Consider the following 26,579-nt stretch of genomic DNA (forward strand, 5'->3'; position numbering starts at 1 on the left):
GTACAAAAGTCAAAGTGTTAGTCACTCAGTCATGTCTGACATTTTGTGACCCCATGGCTGTAGCCCACCAGGCTCCTCTGTCCATGGGACAGTGGGTAGCATATTGATGGGTCCCCTTGAAAGCATTTATCAGACAGACAGACTCCCCAACACTAAGGCCAAGGCCTCAGCACACAACAAACAGTCATCGGTCCCCAACAGTCACAGAGCAGGCCAGGCTCCCCTGAAACATGGATGCACTTGAGGAAAACAGGCAGCCCATCATTAAAATTACTACTAGGATAACAGAGTGTTCTTGAATCTGATGATTGCTTTATTGTACAAAAAGTTTCCAGTAACAGTAAATTAGTTTTCTAAAAAGGACAAAAAAAAAAGTCGTTTTGGATAGAAGCGCTTCACTAATTGCTTTATTTAAGCACACACACACAAAAGTCTTATCTGACCAATTAGGTTGGAAGGTTTTTATTACCTTTAAGAAGCCATTAGCTAGCATAAAACACTGAAAGCTCTTGTGTCAAAACAAATAAATAATGCTCTCTCAATTAGCAGAGACTGTGGTAAATTCGTTAGAGATGAACACGGCTTCACGCCCAGGGCCAGCAAGTCAGCACCTCCCCCCACCCCAAATTAATAAAACAAGAGACAGTAGTGCTCAGTCCCCATCTCGGGAAAGATGAGGAGCTCCAGGGACCTGACAGGCAACGTCTATGGGTCCCCCCTCCAGCCCCGGTCAACAGAGCCGTGCAGGCCACATCACAACGGGCAGCAGCGAGGGCAGAGCCAGGAAGAGCCACCTTTGCCACCAGAGCCATAGGCGAGACAAGGAGAGAGAGGACCCTTGGGTGCCAGGACACTAATCACTAACCTCCCCTTCCAGCCTGCCTGCTGTTGATCTGTCCCCAGGAGGTGGCAACAGAACAGGAGTGTTTGGTGGAGCCTGGCAAGTTGGAACACGTGCTCCAGCTGCTGCTGGCCTGGGGACACGGTGATGGCAGCCGATGGCTGGGCTTCAGCTGGTGCTGCCGGGGATCCAGTCAGAGGGGGCAGCTGTCCGGATCCCAAACAGGATCCTTCAAGCCATCCCTAGTCAGATTCATTATTTTACCCAAAGGAATTGGATAAAAAATCCAACTAATCACCCTGTTCACTAAAAATAAATACAAATAAATAGTGATCCTTTCTTAAAGGATTACGTTCCTTCAAGAGTCAGTGAGCCTAAGCACTGGAAAAGCTCCCCTACAAGAACCCTTAACACCATCCCAGGCTGTCTAGGAGGGGAGCCCCTCATCTGGACAGCCCCCATCCTGGGAGCAGCTTGACTCCCTGAGCTCAAAACCACTGAGGCTAAAGAGCCCACAGTTGCTCTCAGGAACCAAGGAAGCCCCCCATCTCAGGGGCAATTGAGGAGGGGCTGGACCTCATTCCCGGCCTTCCTCCTTAGTAAGTAGCTGTCAGGGAATGCCATGCTACTTCCTGATATGCCAGGGATGCCTTTAGATCACCCCACGCCCACGTCAGGAACAGGGAACCAGGGACTGCCCGGCTTCATGAACCACTTGGGACGGGAAGGCTGGGCAGTGGTCTGCGTTTTAAGCACATGACCTGTTTGGACAACTTGAATCTCGGGGTTTGAGTTTAAATTTCTGGAAATAACTTCAAAGTCAATTCTAGAGAGACAGGTTATGTGACTGGTCCAAATAAAACGTAGCACACTTAATGAGGTCATGCTCTTTTAAAACATTTTACAAGAGGTAAAAACAATGGAAAGCCATCAAAAATGACACAAAGACCATTAAAACTATACTGGTGTCTCAAGACCCGTTAAAACACAAACAACTTCAGGTTTCAAAGTTATCATCACTTTCCACATTACTCCACAGGTCCAGGAATATGTTTGAGCACCATATTGATAATAGGTAAGTGAACAACAAAGTCCTGCTTTGGAGACCGGATTCATGCTCACACAAATGAGGGGTTTTCTGAGCCAAGATTTTCACAAACAGCAGGAATATGCCTACCTTCTGGGCATGTTCAATGGCAATGGAAGGGCCAATAAATCAAACCACTGGGGGAATATTTTACTTTGAAATGGAGTCATGTTTGGTTAATAATTTGAGACCCACTAATCCTAAATAGGGTGACCCATTTAGAATGGCCTCCATGTAAATTCACAGTCCATTAAATGGTGTCTGGCTTGAACAGGTCTTTATGTAGTTATTATATAAGTAATGGATTGAGCAAGGATGGTTGGGGATGGGCACGGGGACACACCGGCCAGCTCTGGTGACTTTTCCGACACTGCCGAGTGCCCTTTTAATGTGAGGTTCTTTCAAATCATCAACTCTTGCATTTGGCTGGTTCTGCTTAGTAACCCCTTTCGGTTTACAGGAGAAAATGCAGTGCACAAATCTGAGATGAGGAATACTCCATTTACAATTAATTTAAACTTATGAAGCTGTTTTAACTGGCCCATCTAAATGTGTTAATTAACATCAATGATGGTTTCTTATTTTTCACACTTTGTTACTCTGATCATTAACAGTGATGGAAAAGTTAAATTAAGTTAATGGGGAACGGATTATAAATTCTTAAAGGACTTCTCAGTTTGTTTTCAACTGGAAAATACATAGACAAAGATGAAGAGGCAATTTTGCCTCTACTCATAAATTTCTGGTACCAAATTTCTTAAAAACCAGATGGTTTAAAAATTTTTTTTCCAAAAATTCTTTTAACATGCTGCTCAAACATGATTGCTTAAAAAAAAAAAAAAGAGCATATACAGGTATGATACATCGAACAGCGTGACGAGGCCTGTAAACGTTCAACTGATATTTTCTTTCTGAAAACAAAACAAAACAAAACAAAACAAAACCAAAGCGAGAACTCATCTCTATTCCGCAGCAGTATCCAAGGTCCTTCACGTCTTGCCAATGAAGGAAAACAGATGCCCCTTCCCCTCGTGTGAGCATGACCGGGCTGAGGAGTCCATGGGACCGCCGCCACCCCAGCTAGGCCGGGGCCGCACCTCCGCCAGAGCCCCCGGGCGCCGGGCCTCGTGCCCGGGTCCACGCACCACACACACTGGCCCGATGCCGCTCAGCGAGACTTCACGCCGACGAGGACAACAGTGAGGACGATGATGATGACGAGCAATATCAGGATCACGAGCATCTTCCGGTTCTTCTTCTGATACTGCTCTGCCTACAGAAAGAGGAAGGAGAAAGGGTCATCATTTTCTCCAAAATCAAGTCTGCCTCGTTTCTGGTCCTAGCTTCTGGCTATACCTGCACACCCAACACCTCTGCCACCGGCTCCATCATCACAATCACTGCCATTAACTCCTAGAGTTCAGTTGACTCCCGTGACCCCCGAGTTCCCTACCTACAGGCTTCATGAAGCACCTGCTGGGGATCCACCATCACTTGAGGGCCATGGGAGAAGTCTAAGGCTCTGCCTTCAGCTCCACACAGCCTGCCTCTCCTTACATCCCCCTCCACTGACCGCAAGGACCCACTCTTTCTATGGAAGCCTCTCACTTCCAGACACGGTTCTTTGGAGGAATGCACAGCTCCTTCATTGAGAAGTCAAACTTCTGGCTCCAGTGACACCAGCCAGAAGGGAGAGAAGTGAGGGCCCCAGAGAAGCTCTTCTACCTCCTCTGAGTCTGCAAACAAGAAGAAATTCATCCATGGAAGTATTGAGTTGGCCAAAAAAGTTCATTCAGGTTTTTCCATAAGATGCTGCAGGAAAACCCAAACAGACTTTTCCATCAACCCAACAGAAACAGGAAAGCTGCCCCATGGGGTCAGGTGCAGAAAGAACCCACCCAAGCTGAGTCATCCTGTGTGGCTAGTGACACACGCCTATCGTGCAGGAACGTGACTCAGAGAAAGCAGAGGGGAGGAGAGAGTAGCGAAGTGTCCCTGACCACATGCTGCTGGTGCTGCTAAGTCACTTCAGTCGTGTCTGACTCTGTGGGACCCCATAGACAGCAGCCCACCAGGCTCCACCATCCCTGGGATTCTCTAGGCAAGAACACTGGAGTGGGTTGCCATTTCCTTCTCCAATGCATGAAAGTGAAAAGTGAAAGTGAAGTCGATCAGTCATGTCCGACTCTTAGCGACCCCATGACTGCAGCCTACCAGGCTCCCCCTCCGCCCATGGGGAGAGCACACTCCCCACACTTCTGTGGACGGCACTGCCTCATGGCAAAGGTGAAAGTGAAAGCGAGGGGACGGCTTGAGGGCAGCACCTGCTCAGAAGGTCCAGCCTCCCACGCCCACTTCTGCATCCCCACCAACCTTCTGACCAGCAGCTCTGTGTCCTAAGTGAGCCCGCCCACCCACCAGGCCACTCATCCACAGGAGGAAACCTTAGGACCCGTTCACCCATCTGGAGAGCCTGGCTCGGAAGAAGTGACTCCAAGGCCCCGCCAGCTTCAGATGAGCTGATCGCCAAGGTAATGGCCAGCCAAGCCGAAGAGAGGACAGTACGTGCTCACTCTTGTAGTCAGTAACCACCACTGAAGCTGACACCAGGTGATACACTTTAAAACCTCTCAAAATGATTTATAAAGTCAAACCTTAAACAAATTTTTTAGTTCCCACTAGATATGTACACCCTCGTGGAGAAAGCTGTTCCCCTTTATCTCTGTTGTATTACAAAACATATTTTGCTAGTTTTTATTTAAGAAACTTCAAAACCGATGCATAATTCAACAGCATATGAAGGCCCAGATATTACAGAGTGAGAAACTAAAGTTAGCTTTCACGTTTTTAATACATAAAATGTGGCAACCAAATGAACCGAATGCTTAAAAAAATTAAAAAGCCTCCTATGTCCACAAGGCAGACCTCCTCTTTCTCAGTGTCTGCTGGCGTCCCACCCACTCCTGCCCTGCACGTGGTAACAAGCATATAGAAGAGGAAGGTGAGGGTTCCTGGTCAGACCTGTGCGAGGCCTCACCTTCCATAAACCTGGCACCACGGCCAGGTATGGTCACCTCTCCCACAGGAAGCGACTGGTCTCAGAGAGATGACAGAGAAGTACATTAGTGAATCGAGAAAATGACCATCACACATGGCTAGGAGTACCGCTGTCCATGAGGAGATGGACAGAATTTATTTCATCTGTGAAGTATTTCATTCCTTCTGAAGAAAACATGCAGCCAATTATATATGAGAGTCACTCAGCAGTGTACATATGTGCTTCTCATGGTTGATTACAAGATTTTTAAGGATGTTTTCCATTTATTTTTAACAAATATCATGAAAAACATTCTGGAGACAGCCATCAGAGTATTAGCAAAGAATGAGAAAGCTAATACTCTCACTTCAACAGACTACTCTCTCCTCAAGGTGGTACACAGATATACTGTGGTAATTAAAAGAGAAAATTAGATTTTTATCTTCTCCAGAATGAATCCCCAGCAGCAATTCATCAGAAAAGTACCACAACAAGGGAGGCCTGAGTCAGCAGCTACCAGCAGACAGAACGCGCAACACGGGTTTTAACAAACACCCACTCAATCGATTCCCTAAAACAAGAGGGCCTAGCCAAGGAATAAAGTATTTTCTAAAAGGAAGAAAACCCCGACTCTTTCAGAGTTTGCTGTCACAGAAAGGGGTTCTCAGCAACTTCAACTCTGCATGTGGGGTGCACTGGGATTCACTAATTGCAGGGAAACGGCCACAGCCCACACAGTGGGCTCTGAAGAATACGACAGGCTGCATTTTCACAGCCCCATCTCGAGCTGATGACAGACGAAAGTGCTAGGGACAGTTAAGACAGAAGACAAGCCTCGTATGAATTCTTGATACGGGAAAACAATTCTTCAAATTCTCAGCTACTGAAAGATATGCCATTACCTTGTGGAGCTGTTTCAAGCCGTCTTCAGTTTTGATACAGGACTGCTCAACATTATAGTCGATTCTATCGAGGACGGTACCCTGGGTGATAAATGACAGTCACAGACAATCAACAAGCGCAACTGGGAAAATGGAGCTTCAGAAATGAGAGATGCAGATTGCAGGCATTGTCATCCACGGGATTATCTGTTCTACTTGACTGTGGGGTAAAGGGACATCCTGTCAGCTCTGGAGTCCATCACCAAGCAGAGTGAGGTGCTCAGTGGCAGAGTGCCGCCGTTAGCTGCAGGAAAGCCTAGCTCATGAGAAGAAAATACTGACAAATTGAGGTTTCTTTTTTGGGTTTAGCCACTACAGGATACTCCATATTCAGGCTTAATGGGGCTTTAAGAAATACATGGTTCAGTGGAAACAGGCTCTGAGTGGTGAAGGGCTTGCTTCTGTGCCCATCTGTGGCTTAAACTCACAGGTTCAAGGAAGCAGAGAAGGCCAGTTAAGCCAGGCCTGATTAGAATGAGGTCTGGAAACTTACTATCATGTCTGAGAATCTCCACACGCCTCCATGGGTCAGAGCAAACACGGCTAGCTCCAATACACCATGTAAAATCACACGTTCGCCTCCAGGAGAGTTTTGCCTGTAATTTTTTAATTGCTGGGTTCAAACAGGAAGAAGAGAACACCAGGCTCCACGGAAGGATGGGGCTCTGAACAGAAGTGTGCTGCGTTGGGAGACGACAGCACGAACAGTTCCATGAGAGCCACGGGAGTAATTAACCTAACTAGATCTTCTACAGCCTTGTCTGCTCTAGTCTGCAGCTGGTTTCGGGGGATCAGGACCCAAATCCCCACTGGCAAGATAATAAAACACCCTAATCAGATTTTAACAGTGAACAAACAATCTAATTCTACTTGAGGGCTAGTGGTTCCAGTTGCCTTTACACAATAACCTGCCAAAATTAGATGGGAAAACTTATCCATCGTCACAATCACCGCTGAGCGTGGGCAGAGCCAGCCAGGCTCCCGGCACGGGGTGCTCCTGGGAGCAGCCCTGGGATGGAGGCAGAGGACGTGAGCACTGTCACTGACACCTGTTTCTCATCTAAAAAATAGTTTATTAGTATTTTTATGGGGCATGACAGCAGTCTGCATAGAATCTGTACTCGTATATACATACACACATACACAGTGAGTCGTGAAAATTCCCTGGAGTAGGAAACGGCAACCCACTCCAGTATTCTTGCCTGGGAGAGTCCCATGGACACAGGAGCGTGGCAGGCTAGAGTCCATGGGGTCGCAAAGAGTCGGACATGACTGAGCACACACACTGTATATACACAGAAGGAATGGGTTACAACTGCTTTCCTGACAGAAGTGCAGAATCGAAAAGCCTGGGGAAGAATGAGGTATCAGGGCAAAAGAGCCCACTGACGAGGCAGGTAAATGCACACACCTGTTCTACGATCATGGCTCCCAGGTCCCTAAATATCTCGTTCAGGTCAGAGATGGACTGCACGATCTGGCGAATCTCCCTCTCCCGTTCCTCCACCAGCAGCGTGTTCTGCTCCACCAGCACTAGCTGCTCGTCTGTAAAGCCCTAGCCAAACAAAAAGGACGAAATGTGCACATGAAGTACGATTTTAGATATAACTTAAAGAAAATAAAATTTGAAACTATTTCTATAGAGCACACCACACACAAGCACTTATTTTTCCTAACAAGAAAGATCTCCCTGAATCAGCGGGCTCTAAAGCACCACCGGCCAAAGCGGGGACACAGAGAACCCCTGTCGGCAGCTGCCCCAGAGCCAAGCGGCAAAAGCACCAGGGAGAAGCCTGCGTGTCTCAGGGTTCTTCCTGGGAGTGGGGTGTGCAGACTGCTTTCCAGAAGATTCTGGAAGGCACCTGACAAGGTCTCCGTGCAGTCTTTAGAAAGGAAGAAACAGTATGGCCCCCACGACTGTTCTCCCGCCAGCTGCAAAGCACTTGATGGATGTGCACGCCACACAGTGCCAATCCAGCTGTGTCTCAGGGAAGCTAAAGGTCCGAAAAGAGAAGGAAACAGAGCAGAGTGCACATGAGCAGCAGGCGGGTCTGTGGCCCCGACACGTACCCGGTCATACAGAGTATTATCCTCGCCATCGTCCATCAGCGGTACTGATGTAGCAAAAAAATGCTGGGATCTTTCCTCTCGATTCTTCATGCCTGTCGTGGATAGGAATTCACTTTACTTGAATACGGAAACCGTTCTGGTTACTGTTCCACCATTAAAAGGGGGCATCTAGAGTAAAACTCAACAGTCAAAATGGAGACATTCTTGGCCACTTTAGAAGCAGCCCTGCTCACCTCCAGCAGAGATGGGGGACAGTAAAGGACCACAACCATGCAACAGCAGGCAAGCATTTGGGGTTACTTAGGACAGAAACCACACTGCGAGTGTGAACAGTTCACTGGGTGCCAGGTGAGTGACAGTGCAACACCATCATCTGAGACGCTCTCAGTGGAGCAGAAACACTTAGCTGCTGCTAAAAACATTTAAAACATTAAGTATTTCTCTCTAAAAGTATATCTGCTAAGAATTCCAAGTGGCCCTAATCAAATTTTAGAAGTAGTAAAATGAAAGCACAAACACAAATATGCCAGTTGTCAGGAGGGAGAACTAGCTTTTGGGGGAGCATATGGGGATATCATTGATTACAATGGCAATACAGAAAAAGCCAGTTTATGGGTGCTCTGAATGAGGATGTAGCTGAAACCTGACTTTGCACTATTTGGGAAGGAAGGGAGGCTGGGAGAGAATGTGTCTGCTTTAACTATTCCCAGGTAAGGTGTTTAGACAGATAGGCAAATATAAAGCTTCAACATGATTACAACTATTTTTACCCATTTATCAGCAGCTCCTGCAAGCCTAACACCTAGAAAACTACATGCTTTTATAATATGCTAGATTGATTTTCAAATACTTTAAACTTGACAAAAGAGTTTCTCTTTTGTTGTTTTAGAGGAGGACTGTCAATGCCCCATGGGGTGGCCTCAACCTGGATGTGGCTACCTCTGGGGGCAGAAAGAGCTACTTTCTACCCCGCGAAGTAAGAGGATATGCAAAGGCTAACCATGAAAAGCAAAGGACAAAATGGAGAACCAGCAGAAGAAGACACAAAACACAGAGTTGTCCTGTGACCTGAGCGCTGGGACGCTCGTCACTGGAGAGCCTGGTGGGGGTGGACACTCACGTCGGAGGTAGCTGGACTGTGCGTGCCGGAAGCTGGTGGACAGCTCCTGCAGGGCCTGGGCCAGCGAGGCCACCACGTTTCGGAGGAGCCGCTCCTCCTGCTCCGAGCAGGCCCGGCGGGCCCGGCTGGGCAGCGCCTGCACCGCACGCTGACACCTATGGAAGAGCTGGGAGGACAGGGGGCGCTCACAGTGGGCCGGGGGCCCCAAGGTGCCTGCATGCCGGAGTGAGACACACAGGGGCTCTGGCTGCACAGGCTGGCGCTGAGGATGGCCAGGAAATCGCAGCTGAACCAGACCTGAACAGATGCTGAGTGTGCACATGCGTGCGCACTGCTCCTCACAGCCTTCTCATTTAGTCCCGACAGCCACCCTAACTAAGAGGCAGGTACTACTATTATCGTTTCCATTTTACAGATGACAACACTGGGGTCTGAGAAGTTAAAGGAGAATCATATTACTGTTAATCGCTAAAAGCCAGGACCCAGATGCTCTTAACACCCCAGGGCTTCCCCACGCATCATGCCCCATCCCTGTGCAGCAGCAACCCAGGAGGTGTAAACAAATGAAAAATGTAACTGCTTATTTATACACTAGTCACACTGCTTTTTAAGATTTTTAAAGTATCTTTTTAAAAAAGTCTTTATTGAGTTTATTACAATATTGTTCCTGCTTTATGTTTTGTTTTTTTTTGGCAAGGGGGCATGTAGGATCTTAGCTCCCCCAACCAGGGATGGAACCTGTGTCCCCTGTGTTGCAAGGCGGATTTTTAACCACTGGACCATCAGGGAAGTCCTGAGTCACATTATTTTAAAATTACTCAAGTTTAACATTTTACAAGAGACACTTCCAGGAGGCTGAGTTTCTCTGGGATATCAAGAGATTCAGCCTGGGCAACTGCTCCCCATCTGTTCAATTACAACTACCCTTTTTTTTAAACAAGAAAAAAATTTGCAAACTAGTATACAATAGAAGTTACATATCTTAAAATCAAATAATTGAACTCAATAATGCTCTGAATTTAATTTTCAGATCAATCCACAGTAGTATTTAAAAACAATCAAAAAACAGTCCCCACTCCTGCAGGACAAGGAGTGCAGATGCTGAAACCTGGAGGAGCTCAGGGCCTCCTGGGTCCCTCTGTGAACTTCAAGCTGGGAAGCAAAACTCTAGGCCTCATTTAGCACTGTTCTGTGGGCTGGCTTTTGAGAGGGTGAGGAGGCCGGGAGACCAAGTTCCCACCTGAGGACCCCTTCCCCCTCACCTGGGTGATCTCCTGTGTGGTTATCTCAATGGCATGCTCCTGCTCGCTGCTGTCATCCAGGGTAGGTCGGTTTAAGTGCTGGTCATGAAGGCTGGCTAACTCCTTCATCTTCTGTTTAATCCGCCCAACATCATACTGTATCTAAACAAATGAAATCCCAGAGCTCTACTCTCTCCCTCCAAGTGTCTGTCTGCCTCTGAGACAACCAGCTACACGCAAGAGTATGGAGCTCAGTCTTCAGCCAATTCATAGTTGACTGAGCAACCTTTAATTCAAACCACCAGACATTCAAATACCACTCTTTCTGGTTACACAGTTCTTCAGTTTCTTTCTGTAATTCGGGTGTTGTTTAGTCACTAAGACAGGTCCAACTCTTTTGTGACCCATGGACTGTAGCGTGCCAGGCTCCGCTGTCCATGGGATCTCCCAGGAAAGAACACTGGTGTGGGTATCCATTTCCTTCTCCAGGGGTTAATCTTCCCAACCCAGGGATCAAACCCGAGTCTCCTGCATTGGCAGGCGGATTCTTTACCACTGAGCCACCAGTTACTACTAAAACCAAAATCACAAGCATGCCCACAGACATACACACCCTTCTTGTGGTGTGTGACCTGAATAATTCTAAAGCCAACACACTTACAAGGACATGCATTCAAGTTGCAGCCAAATCAATCTTTATGGCAGATACCTTAAAACATATTAATGTCATAATTACCTCAATAAATAAGAGAGTGTGAAACGAACATTCCACTTACTTCATCCACTCCATCCACCCATTTAGGAGGGGACCGCTTTGTCACACCAATTGCGGCTTCTGGGTCCAAGCTGATGCCTGACACCAGAGCCATGCGATCATCAGCGAGCTACAAAGAAATAAAGGGACATTAAAAATTATTCAAATTCAGTCCAGACAAGCACACTCTCACTCCCTTTTAAATGTCGCTCACTAAGACAGAAATAGAGGAGCAAATGCACTTGCCTGGATTACAAACTTGCTTTTGATACTGCTAGGATATGGAACTGTTTTCCTATCTTTCCACGTACCACTTCTTAATTTCCTTGGACATACTTGTGAATATGAATTTGACTTGATCTGGCTATGAAAATGTTAATGAAAAAGTCAACAAGAGATCCTTAAAAGAAAAACCTTAGTATTGTACTATGATGGGGTGGCATGAAACTCAGCAATTCATTTGATCAGACACATTAAAAAAGAAAATATTCTAGGCTATAAATGGAACCAATGCAAACATTTCAAGGTTTACTTACAGACACTTAGCTTATTTCGTAAATAGGGCTGATCCAGTTATCTTAGTCACAAGATCATTAATCAGGTTTAAAATGTGTCAAAGAGCTGCCTAAAACAGTCCGCAAATTATCTACCATTTGGCAAAAGCAATCCTTAAAATCTCAAGGCAATCTTACACTGTCACTCCCTTTCTTTGGTTAAATGTCCACAGGCAACATTTTCCCTTATTTTCAAATGATCTCCGTAGTACTTCTTTATTTTACCTATGGAATACACTGCCTTGGAAAGCTTTTAAGAATGGGAGAGAAATCACAGGTTTGGTGTGGTTAAACTGTTCTCTTGCCTGGAGGCAGTGAACAGCTGAAAGGATCTTGAGGTACCCCTCCAGAGTTCAGAATTTATAAACGCCAGTTTCAAAAGATGCAAATGATGATCAGGAAATAATGGAAAACAGCATATAGAAGTCTGCTACAGGTAGGACTTTGTACATTTTCTAAATCGCACTGCAGAACTGGGTAGAGAATGTATACTGCTTTTCTTCACCACTCCCTGCATTTATCTAAATTTATTTTTTCACTCATTCGGCAAATGTTTTTTTTTTTCTAACAATAAAGGAACAAGGCAAAATTTTTAACATCCTCAGATAAGGATAAAAGGGGGTAAAAAAAAAAAAATCACACAAGGAAAAGCCTACATTAAAAGAATTCTTCAAGCAACAGCCCTAAACCCGGAACAGGGAGATTACAGCAAAATTCCTAAAAGCACACTGGAGTCTTGCGTCCGGCTCTGTCACAGCGGGGGAGGCGCTGCCCCCACTGGCTCGGGGGGGGGGGGGGGGGGCGTCTGACGCAGTGACCACGCTGAAGGGACCAGCCGCCCCAGCAGTGCTCCCTGGGCATATGAATCGTGATCAGGCCCAGCGCCTTCCGCAGTGGCGTGGACCCTGCAGGGCCAGTGTCATTTCAGGTCCTGAACAAATGGTGCGTCACCCCACCTGCGCTATCGGGGCTCTGCGTCTGTGCTGTGTAATTCTCAACCACAGCCACCTTGTTTGTTTTTAAGAGTTCACTAATAGGAATTTTACCTTCCTTTTATTATTTTAACCCTCGCACAAGCTAGGTGAGCTAGGGGCTATTATTCCAATCTATAAATGAGGAAATTGAAACCCAGAAAAGTTAACTAGCTTGCCCAAGGTCACAAAGCTATTATGTGACAGATTAAAACCTGGGTTGGCTGACTCCGGAAGCCCCAATCACCCCACCAGCTGCCAATCACTTTGGCAGGCCCATGAAATACAACTGCAATTTGCTAAGAAAATGTTATCAGGATAACAAGCCCTCACCTTCAAACAACAACAACACAAGACACAGTCCTCGGATCCATTTCCCACCAGCAGCACCAGGGACCACAGGATAGGCTCAGCTGAGCACAGAGGCTGGACAAACTGGCCTCTCTCGAGTTCTGCAGACACAGCCCCTCACCCCACACACAGCTGTGTACTCCTCAAAACTGCCCCCAAAGCCACCAAGAGCTGTGCAGTCTTGGAGTGGGCACAATGACCAAACCAAAAGGGACCAACCATAGACCAGCACCCAGCACCTGCTGGCTGGACAGCAGGCAATGGACACAGAGCTGCTGCCTACCTGGAGCAGAACTTAAACCTCCAGCTGTTCCCACAAAGTGACACCTGCGGGTCATTGAGTTTCCACTGCGCCAGTGGATCACCTAACACACTGCCTGTTACTATTGAACCATATCTCAATAAAATGATGGTAGTCATTTGTTTTATTAAGAGATTCTAAACTCACAATTCTGTACTGTTGTGACTGTTAACCAAAATACACTAAACCAAAAAAGATACAGAGGGTCTACCTAAGTTTATCTGCACAGTAGTAACTAGTATCAATTTCTCAAAAACAAGTGAGAAATTTTTATAAATCACATATGAAATCAGTTGAAGTGGATTCAACACTTTTTTAAGCAGTACTTGGTTTTACATAATAGACCTGTGCCTCCAAAAAATGCAGGTAAAAGACTGCGCACACACACCCTCTTTAGGCGTCCCAAGGAAGCTTGCTGGGGACCAAGGGGAGAGATGACTCCCCAGCTAGCCAGCCCCAGCTTTCCACAGGCTGTATCAGGATTGTGCCAATGAGACAGAATAGCTGATTCTCTAAGACTAAAAACTTTAAACAGGGAATAATTTGTCCCCTTTATGATACCATCTATAGCAAGAGCTTACCATGATTAAGACAGGCAGCCTTACAAGAAACGTGTCATTTATTTGATCGGAATCAGCTTGTAATACATATCACAGTATGTACCATTTAAAAAAAAAATAGACTGTTTTAGGAAGGGAAAATCTAACGGAAGATAACCGTCAATTAAAACTGGGAACAAATATGAACATTAAAAAAATACATTTTAAATGCAAAACAATCACCCTTTCAACTTCAGAAACCTCACTTCTCATTTCAACGTTTTCTCATTTTTAAGATCCAAAATATGTTCGTTTCCAAGCTGCCATTCAAGTCAACTCAGGCCTTAAAAAGCTGTCAGGTTTTTCACTCACTTTACTTGCTGCTCTTCCATTCCATGTCCCCCCAGTGAAGAGACGATGATGGGCAGTAAAGCTTTTCTTAACGAACTTATGCTTCTCAAGTTAAAAAAAAAAAAAAAAAAAAACTTTCCATGTTTTTAAATAAGAAAATAATATATAAATAAAATTGTACTCCTGAGAATTAAGAATTTAAGAATTCTTATTTGTAACTCTGTCCTCTAAGAACTATAGGGTGTGTGACCCCACCCCAGAGTCACCCAGCTCAAGCGCATCAGTGCAGGAAGATCCCAACGGTTGCTCACAATGGCACGCCCACTGGCTTCTTGTTGAGTTCATCAAAGTTATCTATGCCCTCGGTCCACTTCAGACATCGACAGCTGTCCCTTTAAAGAAGACCAGATAGCACGGACAAGCGCTTGATCTATGGACAGAAAACACACACACACACACACACACACACGACACAGCCTTATAAATCTTGCTGTTCCAACTATACAGCCTTCCTCCTCTTATAAAACCCGACCTTTATGAGAAGTCTGATTTAGTGTTCCATAAGATTAAGGATATGCAAAGCCTCTGGAGAGATTAGGAAAGTCAAATATATCCACACACACATGCACACTCATCTAAAAAAAAATAAACTAAGGTCAGTCATAATGCACTGGTAATAAGAACCAATACTGACAATTCTGGATCGTTTGCGGCAAGTCCAGATGGGAAGTTGGCAAACACCGCCTGGCGGCCCTGGTTTCCACCTGAGACAAGGTGGGCATGTACGTGGTGCAGTCAACTCACTGTGCTCAGATGGCTAACAGACATTTAAGGCTGAAGAAACCTCCTTCCTTGGAGGGAGTGAAGAAGCATGTTATATAAAAGAGTTGGGGGCTATCAGCACCATTTTTTTCTCTCTGATCTGTGATCGTTTTAAAATAGTGTTTACCTTTTCTGATTATGAAACAATAAATGTTCAAGATAGTAATTTCTTTATGTGTGCACAAAATATAGAATTAAAAATTCTGACAACCTCACCACCCAGACAAAATGTTGCTAGGTTCACTAACCTTCCTTTTCCCCTCAACTCTCATAAACAAACTTAAAAAAAAAAAAGTAGGAAGCAACAACTGCACGCACCATAGGTTATGGACTGAACCCCCACTTTCAGCCCAAGACAGACCTGCAGAGAAGACGGCGCCCTGTTCCTCAAACACTGATACCAAGGGGCTGAGACTTCCCTTCTCAATGCTGCCCCCAGCAGGGGTACCAGGGAGCAGCCCATGCTGGCTGGCCCCACGCTCCAGCCACTTCACCCTGCCCTTCCCAGGCTATGTGGTTTGGGAACCTGATGCTTACATCTTGTAATTTTAAAAATCATTCCTTCTATGAACTTAAAAAGCCAACAATTTGGGAGATGACTCTGTCATAGGTGGGGAGTAGACGAGATCAAGGCCAGGAGAGTGATGGGGTGGTGTTCTCCCAGGGCACTCCTTACTTGTTTCTGGAGAAGAGCAGAGCCTGGTATCCCCAGGGTGCAGCTGATTTTCAAGGTGATTTGAGAAGGAGAAATGACAAACCCATGTGGCCACCATGACACAGTCAGGACAGCGTGCTTGGGCCTCACCGACACAGGGATGGCCTCCATCTGACCCACGTCGGGGGCAACTGGAAGCCCGACTGCACCCTGGCAAAGTTGGGACTCTGGACGCTGTTCACAACACGGCCCCGCTTCTTGCTCAGCACCGGGCACGCAGTCGTAATAAACACACACTCATAATTAAGTGCGTGAGTCAACACTAAATGCAATGAATTAATGAAGTAAATACAAGACATGTCATGTACAACTCACTTCATAACGGATGTGCTGATTCTGGACAAAGGACAAGAAGGGGAAGTGAACGGGTGGCGGGCTGAGGGGCCATGCGGCCTCAGAATGGACAGGCTGGGCCTCGGGGCATGTGGCCGGAAAGGTGGCTCTCACTCTGGGTCTCTGCTCCAGAATGTGGCAGAGAGAACTTGGGGTGGGGCGGGGGGGAGCCAGTGTCTGGAACTTACTGCCTGAAGAGGAAGTAGGAGAGCCTGGAAATAGGTTCAGACGGCAGAGCCCTCAGGAAAGATGACCCTGATGAGCCGAGTGGGAGAAGCGTTCAAACTTAGGCCACTGTGACTGTTTCCCAGCACCGCCCCCCCACCATCCCAACCAGGGCACACTTCTTTTTGGGGGCCACAGGTTCCACGTTTCCAAACCATTCAGTAAGGGCAGCACCCATTCCTAGATGGATGGGTTTGGTTTTCAATACTAATTGGTTCTTAATGACTCAAGCAATAGACGCGCATGGTTTAAAACTATCTGCCCGACCTAAGAAAAGGGTTGGCAGTTTCCCTTCCACCCCAGACTTCCTGGAAGTTATCCATTGTCAACAGCTTCTTGTGTCTCTTTTCAAAAATCTCCCAAGTACTCACAAGCCTGAATGTGAGTTATTGTTCTTAAAAAATAAATAAATAAAACATAAATAATTTTTTTTAAAAAGAGTGGGAATTGCAGTATCCATCATTATACATCAGGCTTCTTCCCACATGGCCCTGCATCTGGGAGCTCACTGCCCCGCAGGCCTGAGACAGGCTGGAGCCTCTCACAGGCGCAGCACAGGGAGCAAGCGAGGCTGCACACTTCATGCAACCAGCTCCCCAGGAAGGGTCTTCAGGCTGTCTCCCATCTGCAGTTATTACCAACAAGTAAGGGACCCACTGGTTTCAAAGACAGTGAGTGGGTCTAACCCCACCTCACAGTTCCTACTTCCAAATTAAAACAAAAGCCAAGGACACCCTCCCACCCCCAATTTTAAAAGGGCCCTTTTAAAAATGTATATCCTGAGGAAAAGTATTTCCAACCCCTTCCTGGCTGAAACAGTTAATAGAAAACACAAAGCCAACCATCACAGTTCAATCTTTTTTCCTCCACGCTTTATTAGCATGACTGGAATAAAGTGCTGTGAACACGTACCCTCTCCATCTTCCGGGAGAATTGCTAATAAGTAATGAAAAGGCCAAAATCGTGCTGCTAGGAAGGGGGCCACGTAACCATTAGTCAGTCAGCACGACCCAAGGGTCACTCGCTCCATACCAGTGACACCTCAGCAGACAGCTCAACAGGTCTGGTGGCTCTGGGGCCGGCTTCCTGAGGGCTTCTGCCAGACATCACGTCCTCCTGCACCACCACCAGCCCGCCCCCACGACCCCCCTGCACAGCCTGGGGAGCCAAGGGAGCTTCGTGCATCATCTGAAAACAATCTGGCTGATTTTAAGTGGGAGAACGCGTTCAACCTTTACTGCCTCCAGAGTTGAGACACTTTCCCAAGAGTAGCAGATACTGTTACCAAGCCCTTCTCTACATCGTCAATTCACCTGGTATGAAAACACAGTAAATGAATCCTAAGGATTAAATTGTAAAACACAACAAGGAGAAGTAATCATGACAAATGCTAAAATATGTGTAAACTCTGTTAGCATTTTACATATAACCAAAGATTTCAGAGAAACAGGCATTAATTGTATATACTGACATTCAAAAATATTGAAAACACAATACCTCATCCAGCTCCTGAAGAGATATGTTGTTGCCATCAGCCCATCCAGTTAGGGACAGCGGGGGGGGGGAAAAAAAAAAACAAAAAACAACAAAGGATGGGGACAGACAGACAGATAGATAAGGGATGGTCAGTTGAGAAAACACTGAGATTTCAAGCAACTCTTAAGTTGACTAAAAATACAGATCTACTAATCAAAGCTTTTAAAAAATCTCCCCCTTCTAATTCTTGCTTTAAAAAAAAAAGCTGTATCAATATTTAATTTACTGTGTTTTTTACTTTTATTTACTGTGCTTGTTCTGGTAAAAGAGGTAGGAATCAAACAATAAACAGCTGTAAAAATTAAAATACAATAGAAACAAAACATACTTGTTTTAAATGCAATAAAATATGGTATTTCTATTTCACAAATGTCAAATAGCATATACAATATTCTAAATTTCCCTTAGGAAGATAAGAAAGCAAAGCTAAAACATAATTTCACTGTGTCAAATAAAAGTAAATTTTAGCACGTAAATCAGCACTGCAAATACAGCAAAATCAGAACGTGAACAGCCCACAAGAATTGTCTATGGCCGTATTCAGATGATATTTGAGTGACCACATATGTAAGGGCTCTGCAAATTAAATCCCGCAGACACGGCTTCCTCCGTGGCAATAAGCAAGCCGAGAACCACTTGTCCCCGGAGAGAGACACAGGTGGTACAAGAAAAGGAAAACTCTCCCCATGTGCTTGGCATGTATTATAATAAGTCTAGGAGGCACACTGTTATTATAAGGCTATTATTAAAAAAAGTAAAAACAAAAAGGGGAGTTTTTTTTTTTAAGAGGAGCAGAAAGGAAGAAGCATCGGCAGGCAGAAGATTAAGTTTCAATTTAAAAGGAAAGGATCTTTTTACAATCAACGTGGAACTCTATTTTCTAAACAGATCTTTACTAATGATAGATAATGTGAACAAATAGGTCCTTTTTTTTTTTTTTAACAGTATTGATCACTGAAATACTTAGTGGTGAATTTCAATAATCAACTGTGTTGATATTTTTTTTATCCTGAGCAGTAAATTTAGAAAATAAACATAACTTCCTTATTTAAAAATTAATAGTGCAAATGAAACTGGTCTATCAGGGCCAAAATACTATTAAACAGTGACAGTAATAACAGTGTAACCACACAACATTCCTCCGTGTAAAAATTCAATTAGCTGACATTATAGGAAGCTGAAAGGCCCCTTCATTCCTTCTACAATTTGCCATGAGAGCAAGAACTGTATTTCTGTGTATACCCTGCCATGACAGCAGTACTATAAGATGCTAATAGAGGAGACAGTGTCAAATGGAAATCTGATTTAATTACCTTTAATAAAAGAAAAACCTCCTTTTTTAAAAAAAAAGCTAATGTTTCAGCACGAAAGCACTGAGGTGTTTTTATTAATAATACAAGACACAGGGCAAAACCTCTAATTCGGTATCTCAACCTGCATATCTACCCATTTTGCAGGGGTTCCTTGGCGTCTAATCTTTGGATAAAATATTACTGCAGACCCTGGTTAAGATCTCTGCTGCACAGGAGCCTGGCCTCTTGGATTATTAATGAAGCACACAGCCCGATCTCTCAGTCTCTGCAATTATTAGTTGACAAGAGGTGAAATCAGAATCTTGGGTATATTTTTCTTTTTTTCTTTTACAAATAAGAAAATCAAGTTTTAGAATATATAAATTCATTTCCCCAAAGGCACAGGGCTGAGATTCAGACAGACCCAGGTGTTCAGGCCTCTTTCTACCCCACCTTCCAGCCTCTCTACTTTTACCAGCACTTCAGGGAGTTACTAGTGACAGGCAACGAGTACCACATCAGGAACTAGATTCAGGAGATCATCTTTTTGAAGCACATCAATCCCTCCGACTTTGCTACTTAAACTTAGCAGGTTTTGAAACTCCCCCTGCCACCAATTCACCAGGAAACTTTGTCAAGACCTGAATGAAAACATTTAGAATTACCATCAGGAAAAACCGAAACAGAGCCAAAGAAAAACACGATGCTACGCATCACCACCTTCTAAATCTTCATAATGTCTGAGTCGAGGCTTCTGACCTGCCAACGGCGTGCAATCAAGCAAATACTGAAAACTCCAAGTAGCATGTGGAATTTAAGGTCTAAAGAACTTTCTACAGAAAACTGAAAAATAAGTGGAAACCCATCTGTGTTTACTCAGGAAGTCTGGAAAAGTTGAGCAAAATGAGTTGGAAATACAGGTCTATGCTATAGTGATATTTACTTTATTTCCGTTACTGCCAAAATAAAAGTTTGCTTCACTTTCATCCAACAAAGTACCCTTATTCTCAAGTAAGCCTCTCTGCTCAAATGGAATCTTTAGAAGCAGAAAAGCAAATAGATCTAAAGAGAAATATACAATGATTTCATACTTGGATTCTAAAGACAGGGGACTAATTTTCCAACAGACTCGGCATGGACTAAAACTTAGAATCTTCAATGTGGAGGTTAAAATGGACTGGCGTGACTGTAAAGTGAGATAAAGATGTTATAGTAAAAAAAAATATATATGTATATATGTGTGTATATATATTCTTTTAAATGGGTTCCTCCTTTCTCCAGGACCTGCAGCACATGTCCAGGAAAAGCTGCCAGCACTCCTGTGGCCCACTAGGTAGTAGGGGCTCAGAGCCAGGCCTGCCTGCGTTCCTATCCCAGCTCCCTGGCTCGCCCGGTGGGCACCACTGAGCAAGTTTCCTAACTCCTTGAAACCTCAGTTTCCGGATCTGTATCCAGAGAAAAAAACAGCAGCACCTGTGTGATGGAGCTCTATGAGGACTAAGTGAGGCTACACGTGCAGAAGGACAAGCCCCAAGCCGGTGAGTGCTCAATAAATCTTGGACTAGTATCACTGTCAAGACTGAAGAAGGACTTCAGATTTCTTATAAACATTATTTAACCTTCAGTCTTCCCCCCCTAAAACACACCATGTATTTTATTAAAAATAATGTGCTACTTTCAAACTAATCTAAGACCAATTAACTTCAGCTTCCATTTATAGATTGTGTATTATTTTAAAGCAGAGAATAGATTAGGCAAAGCAGCTCAAGTCCCCTCCTAAGATCTGTTTCCAGGGATGAAAGGGAATCACACAGGCCACATAACACCTCATCAGATCAGAACAGCAACCTAGCATCTACCTGTCATTCGTTTAAGACTTTACACATTTTTCTTTTTTTTTGAGTGACTATTTAACACTATAAATTCTTAGCTTCCTAAAGCTAAGCTGCCTGTAACTTTTTGAATGAGGTGTTGCCTTAAAACCTGCACTTGGCAGATGGAATGTCAAAGCTACTTCTCCACAGTACTGGAGCTACTTTTGAGGATTTTTGCGGTAACATCTGGCTGGTGGACAGGGCAATGCTGTTGACTATGATTTCCTCCTTTTCAAATTAAAGCTAAGACTGCAAGGCTTGGTTAGGAGAAACAATGCATTAAAAGAGAATTTGAGAAAGCACTGCTCAATCCACAGGACTACTTACTAGAAATCTCCCCTAACTCAAACCCTCAATTTACAAATCAGGCAAAAGATGTCAGAAGAGATTAAAAGCTTGCCCAGAGACCTACATTCTGAGTCAGCCAGAGTGTGACTTGGCCCTAAATTCCCAGGTTTGGAGTCCAGTGCTCTTCCCTGTATTTCATGCTGCCCTGAGGCACAACCGTGACGGGGCATCTGAAACTGAGGCCAAAGCAGAATGAATGGGAAATGGCAACAGCTGCATTTTGCTGAGAGTCTAAAAAAAAAAAAAAAAAAAAAAATCAAACCCCTGGCCTTTCACAATTAGTTTTACTAATATCAACACAATGGAGACCACAATTAAGTAGAATTTTGTTCAGTTCTGGGCGCTGAACTTTAAAATGCCCACAGGAAAAAACCAGAAAACTAGACTTCATGCATAGGCAAGAAACTTAACCTCCCTGCCTGAGCCAGGACTGCTGAGCTAGAGAAAGGTCCGGGGCACAAGCAAGCTGCAGGGTTATCTGTCTTGCAGGAGGAGGAAAGGGCTTCCTGTGTCAGACCCTAGGGGCCGGGGCCAGGGCCAGGGATCACAGGATGCAAGACACTGACAGATGGGGTTCACGGAGGCAAGCGCTTTTTGGTAGTAATTGAGGTGGGGGTGACGCCTGCTGGAATTTCCTATCCCCATCACAGAATGCAGTCAAGGCAAGCAGGCAAAGGGGTTATCACAGAGGGGATGTTGGGTCAAATGACCTTTAGGTCCCCCCTGGCCCTTGGGACTTTGTTTTGTCACTGCATATCCTCCTTCAATTCTGCTTAGCTGTGACATATTTGCCTGAAGGATGCAAAAACCTGTTTTAGTGTGCATTTATAGGTGCACACAATGAACCACACCACCCTCAACCACCAACTTCTAGTTTTTTCCTCCAACAGGGATGTAAAATAAAAAAAAAAAAAGCCTGTTTAAATTTTCTGAAGAATATAGTTTTACGTGAGCTTTGTTTTGAGGTGTGTCATATGTACATTCATGCACAAACACCACTTTACAATTTCCACAGCTTTCACCCAAAATGAGGTGAAAATTCAGGCTTAAAAAAAATTGTGATATATTTCTAATTGTGAGATAATTTGCCCACCCCAATATCAACTTCTACAGCCTTTTCTTCTAACTAGAAAATAGAAATTTCAGTTTATGATTTTTTAAATTAAGTTAGACTCTAGAGCTTTGTTATTTCTTTTTTAATTACCTGAGTTTTAGTAAATATATGCAAATTGTATTTTAATTGTCTTACTTGTGTTTTCAACATGACAGGTATTTATTTTTTAAGTTTTTATTTATGCTTTTTCAAACACCCAGAAAAGTATGTAAAATGGAACAGCCTCCCCTGAAATACTCATCAGTAGACTTAGCAATTAGTAAGGAACACTCTGCCTTATTTGTTTCCTTTGTGTGTGGGGGGGGTTATGATTAAATATAAAGTAAGTGATATTTGGACATTTCAATAGTAAACGTTTCAGTAGATCTCACTAATAAGTCTAACAAATTTATTGAATTTTAATTAATTTCTTAATATCACCTAAAACCCAGTCAAATTTGACAGCATTAATTTTGTTTGATTTGCTACAAGATTTTGAAAATTTACAACCCAGAAACGAGGTTTTTAAATTTGTATGAGCTAGATATGCAGTTAAAAATATTTAATAAAGTTTTTAAAAATTGTTAGACACGGCTTTTTCCCCAAAATGTTTACAACATTTTTTCAGCTTGCAGAAAAGCTGAAAATATTGTACCCTCTATGTAGTCATGCTGTCTTGCCATATTTGTTTCTGTGTGTAAATGCAGAAATAGTTTCTGTAGAATCAATTGCAAGCAAGCTGAAAATATAATAATTTACCCCTAAACACTTCAGAAATCTATGACATGCCATGTGTTTTTAATGCACACGATAAAAATATATATACATGTGACTTATTTAATTCTAAATTAGGCAAAACATGTTTGTTTAATTGCAAAACCTATTTTCAGATAATATGAATTGACTACAAGGATTTTTTTATAAGGATATTTTAAAAGATCTGATTCTTATAAGCATCTAAGAAAAATTTTAAATAGTCAAACCAATATATGTAAAATTTTCAATGGTATATTATGTAGAAAATATTTTTTAGTGTTCTGAATTAGGTATGTATTTTTAGTTTGACTTAGAAATCTATTTTCAAGAAAATGTCTGAGTTAGCTAAATATACCTGTACATTTTCTGACATATCTATTCTTCCAACTTGTACACATGAGCTATATATTTTAAATTATATGACTTAGTTTATATATATATTTAAAATTGCCTAAGAAATCCATTTAAAAAATAGGTTTTACTTAGAGATGCACTTTTAAAAAGCTGCCGGCTCGGACATCAGGTTTTTAAACTGTCTGACCAAATGGTTAATAATGATAACAAAAAAGCCTCACGTTATCCTATGGTGTAGTGTATTTTGAACGTTATATGATTAAAAATTTTAAAGCAAACGTTTTAAAATCAGTTAAAAACTAGTATTTTAGAAATATTAACATGAGTTTTAGTTGTTTTTTTTCCCTTTCTACAAGGTAGCATAAAATCAAGCCATTTGAGGAACATGCAATTTTTACATCTTAGCAAAACTAAGGTTCCACTGAGGATTTTTTTTTTCCCCACTGAATTTCTACTCTCTATTTCTTTTATTCCAGAACATTCTTTTCAAAATTAGCGCTGGAATTAGCCTGTTTTCAATTTTGCACTTAGTATAATACCTTTTTTTTTCAGTTTACAAATGTAAAAAATCTTCACATTCTCAAGTAACTGAAAACCTACACACACTCAGTTGGTCCCTGTTTTCTATGCTTTTTGATTTGAATTTACCGTGATTTTATTCCTAAAGCTGTTCACAGTTTACAATAGCTTTTCTACATAAGCAAGATGGACAAATACATTTTCCTTTTGTGATTAACAAAAAGGAAAAACTGTCTTTATAGGTGCTCTGTCAATAATCAAGACAGATAGCCATTTTTTTGTGTGAAGCATTTAGATCAAGTCATAAAAAATTTAAAAGGAATATAATCCGTAACAGGTGAAGTAAGTGTGAGAGCCCCAAAACTGCTTATGTCAAGCATAACCCCCAAGAATCCGGTCTTAGAGTGATTTTACTCTCCCCCCAATGCTGCTTCTATTCAAACCCAACCTGTCTACAGGCAGGAGCCCCCCATTACAAATTAGTATCATAACTTTTCAATTTAGGCTACCCAGAGCTCATCATCACCCTTTGTTTAGACTATCTACACCCACTTCCTTGTTCAACAGAGCAGGAGATTGAGGTTTGGACGGGGAAAGTAGCCCTTTATCATAAACAAACAGGAAAACAACAGTCATCCTTCCAGGCCCTTCCTGTAAGAGATTCTACAGCTGGGCTAAAGAAAGGTTCAGGTTAATTAAATCAAAACCGTGGGCTATTTGGGGGGTTAATTTTCACATACACATCACGTTCGTTTTAAAAAGTTCCTATGGAAGAAAAAGCTTAATTTCCTGTCTGGGAAATAGAAAACGAAGAAGCAAGCACCTTACAGCCTCACAAACAAGAACCCCCATGAAAAACAGCAAAGCAATTATTCACAGAGAACACGGGCACAGAGGGCTGCGAGGCCATTTAAAAAAAACGAACAACACAGCCCCCCCCCCCCCAAAAAAAAACAAAACCCCAACTCCTTCCTCTCTAGGGAGGAGGGCATCCTTCATTTGCAAGGATTTGGATCTGCCAGCCTGCAAACCGACCATCAGAACCAAAGTGAGGCTGTCTGCGGGGGCGGACGGGGGAAGGAGGGGGGCGCTTAAAACAAAACGGAACAAAAAGGCTTCAGGAAAAAAAGCCTCCAAATCTCAGTGCTAAAACATATGTAAATTGGAGGCGCCGGTCGCGCGGGGACAACCCGGGGGGTGGAAGGGGGAGGACGGAGAGGGATGCGGAAGTGAAGAGAGCGTGCAAGGCAGAGGTGGAGCAGGATCTAGATGCTTCTTCCCCAGCCAGGGTTATCGAAGCTCGCAGACCCCAGCCAATAGACCCCGCACTTCCATGCTAGTCTTATCTTCTTTTTTAAACAGAGAGACAGACACAGACAGACAGACAGGCAGAGCCGCAGTGCACACAGGGCGTGTGTCGGAGGCCGCCTGGAGACTCACCGCAGCAATGCTACGTGAATGCAGAGGGCTGGAGGTGGTGTGACTACTCACTTGCTCGGCTAACAGCTGCCGGTTTTGGATGGAATTATTCCGCAACAACAAGAAAGCGTCGGTTAAACGCCTCGTGGCCATGTCTCACCCTTTGTGACCCCCAGCTCAGGGGGCCCCCGCCCACTTAAGAGTCCAGGTTTATTCACTTTCTTTCTCTTGGCCTGGCCTGGTCCCCTTCGCAGGCCTGCAGCCAAGCAGGTGCTGCTCTGTGCTTCCTCCAAGCGCAAAGACCCCTCCCCAGATGGCACCTCGGCTTTCCAATTGTCTGACTCCCCCTACCCAGGGCCTGCCTTCGATCTCAAAGCACTCAAATCCCCCCAATCCTTGCGTTGCTAGCCAACTTCCCAGAGACCCCTCCCCAATCCAACCTTGGATCTACAAGCGTCTAACTGGCCAATCCGGCTTTGGACTGGAAGAGTCGTAAGCCCCCTACCACATCAGTCTCTGACACCCCCTAGGGCCCGAACCTTCTATGTCTGACTTGGCTCACACGCGTCTGGGCCGTGCTTTCAGGCTTGCCTCTGGCTCAGTTTGCCCTCCAGAGGCCTGAGAGGCCTGCTTGAGGCCCCCCTTTGGACAACCGAGCCAGGCCTGGGCCCTGAACGCCTGCTGCTTCCTGCTGGGGCCTGGTCTGAGCCCTATAAGGCCGGGGCCCCGACCTCCTGACCCCTTCCCTTTATGGGTGGCCTGGTCCTCCACTGCCCCAGCAGGCTGCCGGCCTCCAGGAGGGCAGCAGAGCCTGCCTTCACTGCCTCCTCACTCCTCTTCTTCGGCTCCCTCCATCCCGGGATCTGACTTCTGCTCAGCCCCTGGGCCGTTTCCGTGCTGTGGGTCCCGGGTTCTGGCGTTCCCCCCTGGCCCTCTTCCTGTCCGTCTCTCGAGAGTGCCCCCCTGCGACGTTCACAAGCCTTGCTCGCAACGTTCCGGGCGCGGGAGATCCCTACCCCCCTGCCCCGGGGCACGGGAGCGCTCCGCCCTCTCCCGGGGTGCAGCCGGGACGCTAGGTTCCCCCTTGCCAACTGGGCCCAGGCGCTGAGAGCAGGCCTTCGGGCAGGCCTGAGCC

The 26,579-nt window shown here is 44.5% G+C and overlaps 1 protein-coding gene across 7 annotated transcripts; it reads right to left on the minus strand.

Annotated features, from left to right (window-relative positions):
• Window positions 1-290: 290 nt before the first annotated feature.
• On the minus strand, window positions 291-26,359 carry STX16 (syntaxin 16). 7 transcript variants are annotated; one of them, XM_005214950.3, is made up of 9 exons: window positions 25,517-26,359; window positions 17,751-17,762; window positions 11,114-11,221; window positions 10,359-10,499; window positions 9,097-9,262; window positions 7,977-8,068; window positions 7,318-7,461; window positions 5,868-5,948; window positions 291-3,201 (listed from the first exon to the last, which is right to left on the minus strand). In XM_005214950.3, the coding sequence occupies exons 1-9, from the start codon at window positions 25,595-25,597 to the stop codon at window positions 3,097-3,099; spliced, it is 930 nt and encodes a 309-aa protein (XP_005215007.1). In that variant the 5' UTR covers window positions 25,598-26,359; the 3' UTR covers window positions 291-3,096. The 7 variants fall into 7 exon arrangements, 6 of the variants coding, with proteins under 6 accessions (XP_005215007.1, XP_002692463.1, XP_059748981.1 ...); XM_002692417.4 differs by having other exon boundaries at window positions 25,466-26,359; XM_059892998.1 differs by lacking the exon at window positions 17,751-17,762 and adding an exon at window positions 21,368-21,534 and having other exon boundaries at window positions 25,466-25,555.
• Between the last annotated feature and the right edge of the window lie 220 nt (window positions 26,360-26,579).

Source organism: Bos taurus, chromosome 13 (assembly GCF_002263795.3).
Source record: "Bos taurus isolate L1 Dominette 01449 registration number 42190680 breed Hereford chromosome 13, ARS-UCD2.0, whole genome shotgun sequence".
NCBI lineage: Eukaryota > Metazoa > Chordata > Mammalia > Artiodactyla > Bovidae > Bos > Bos taurus.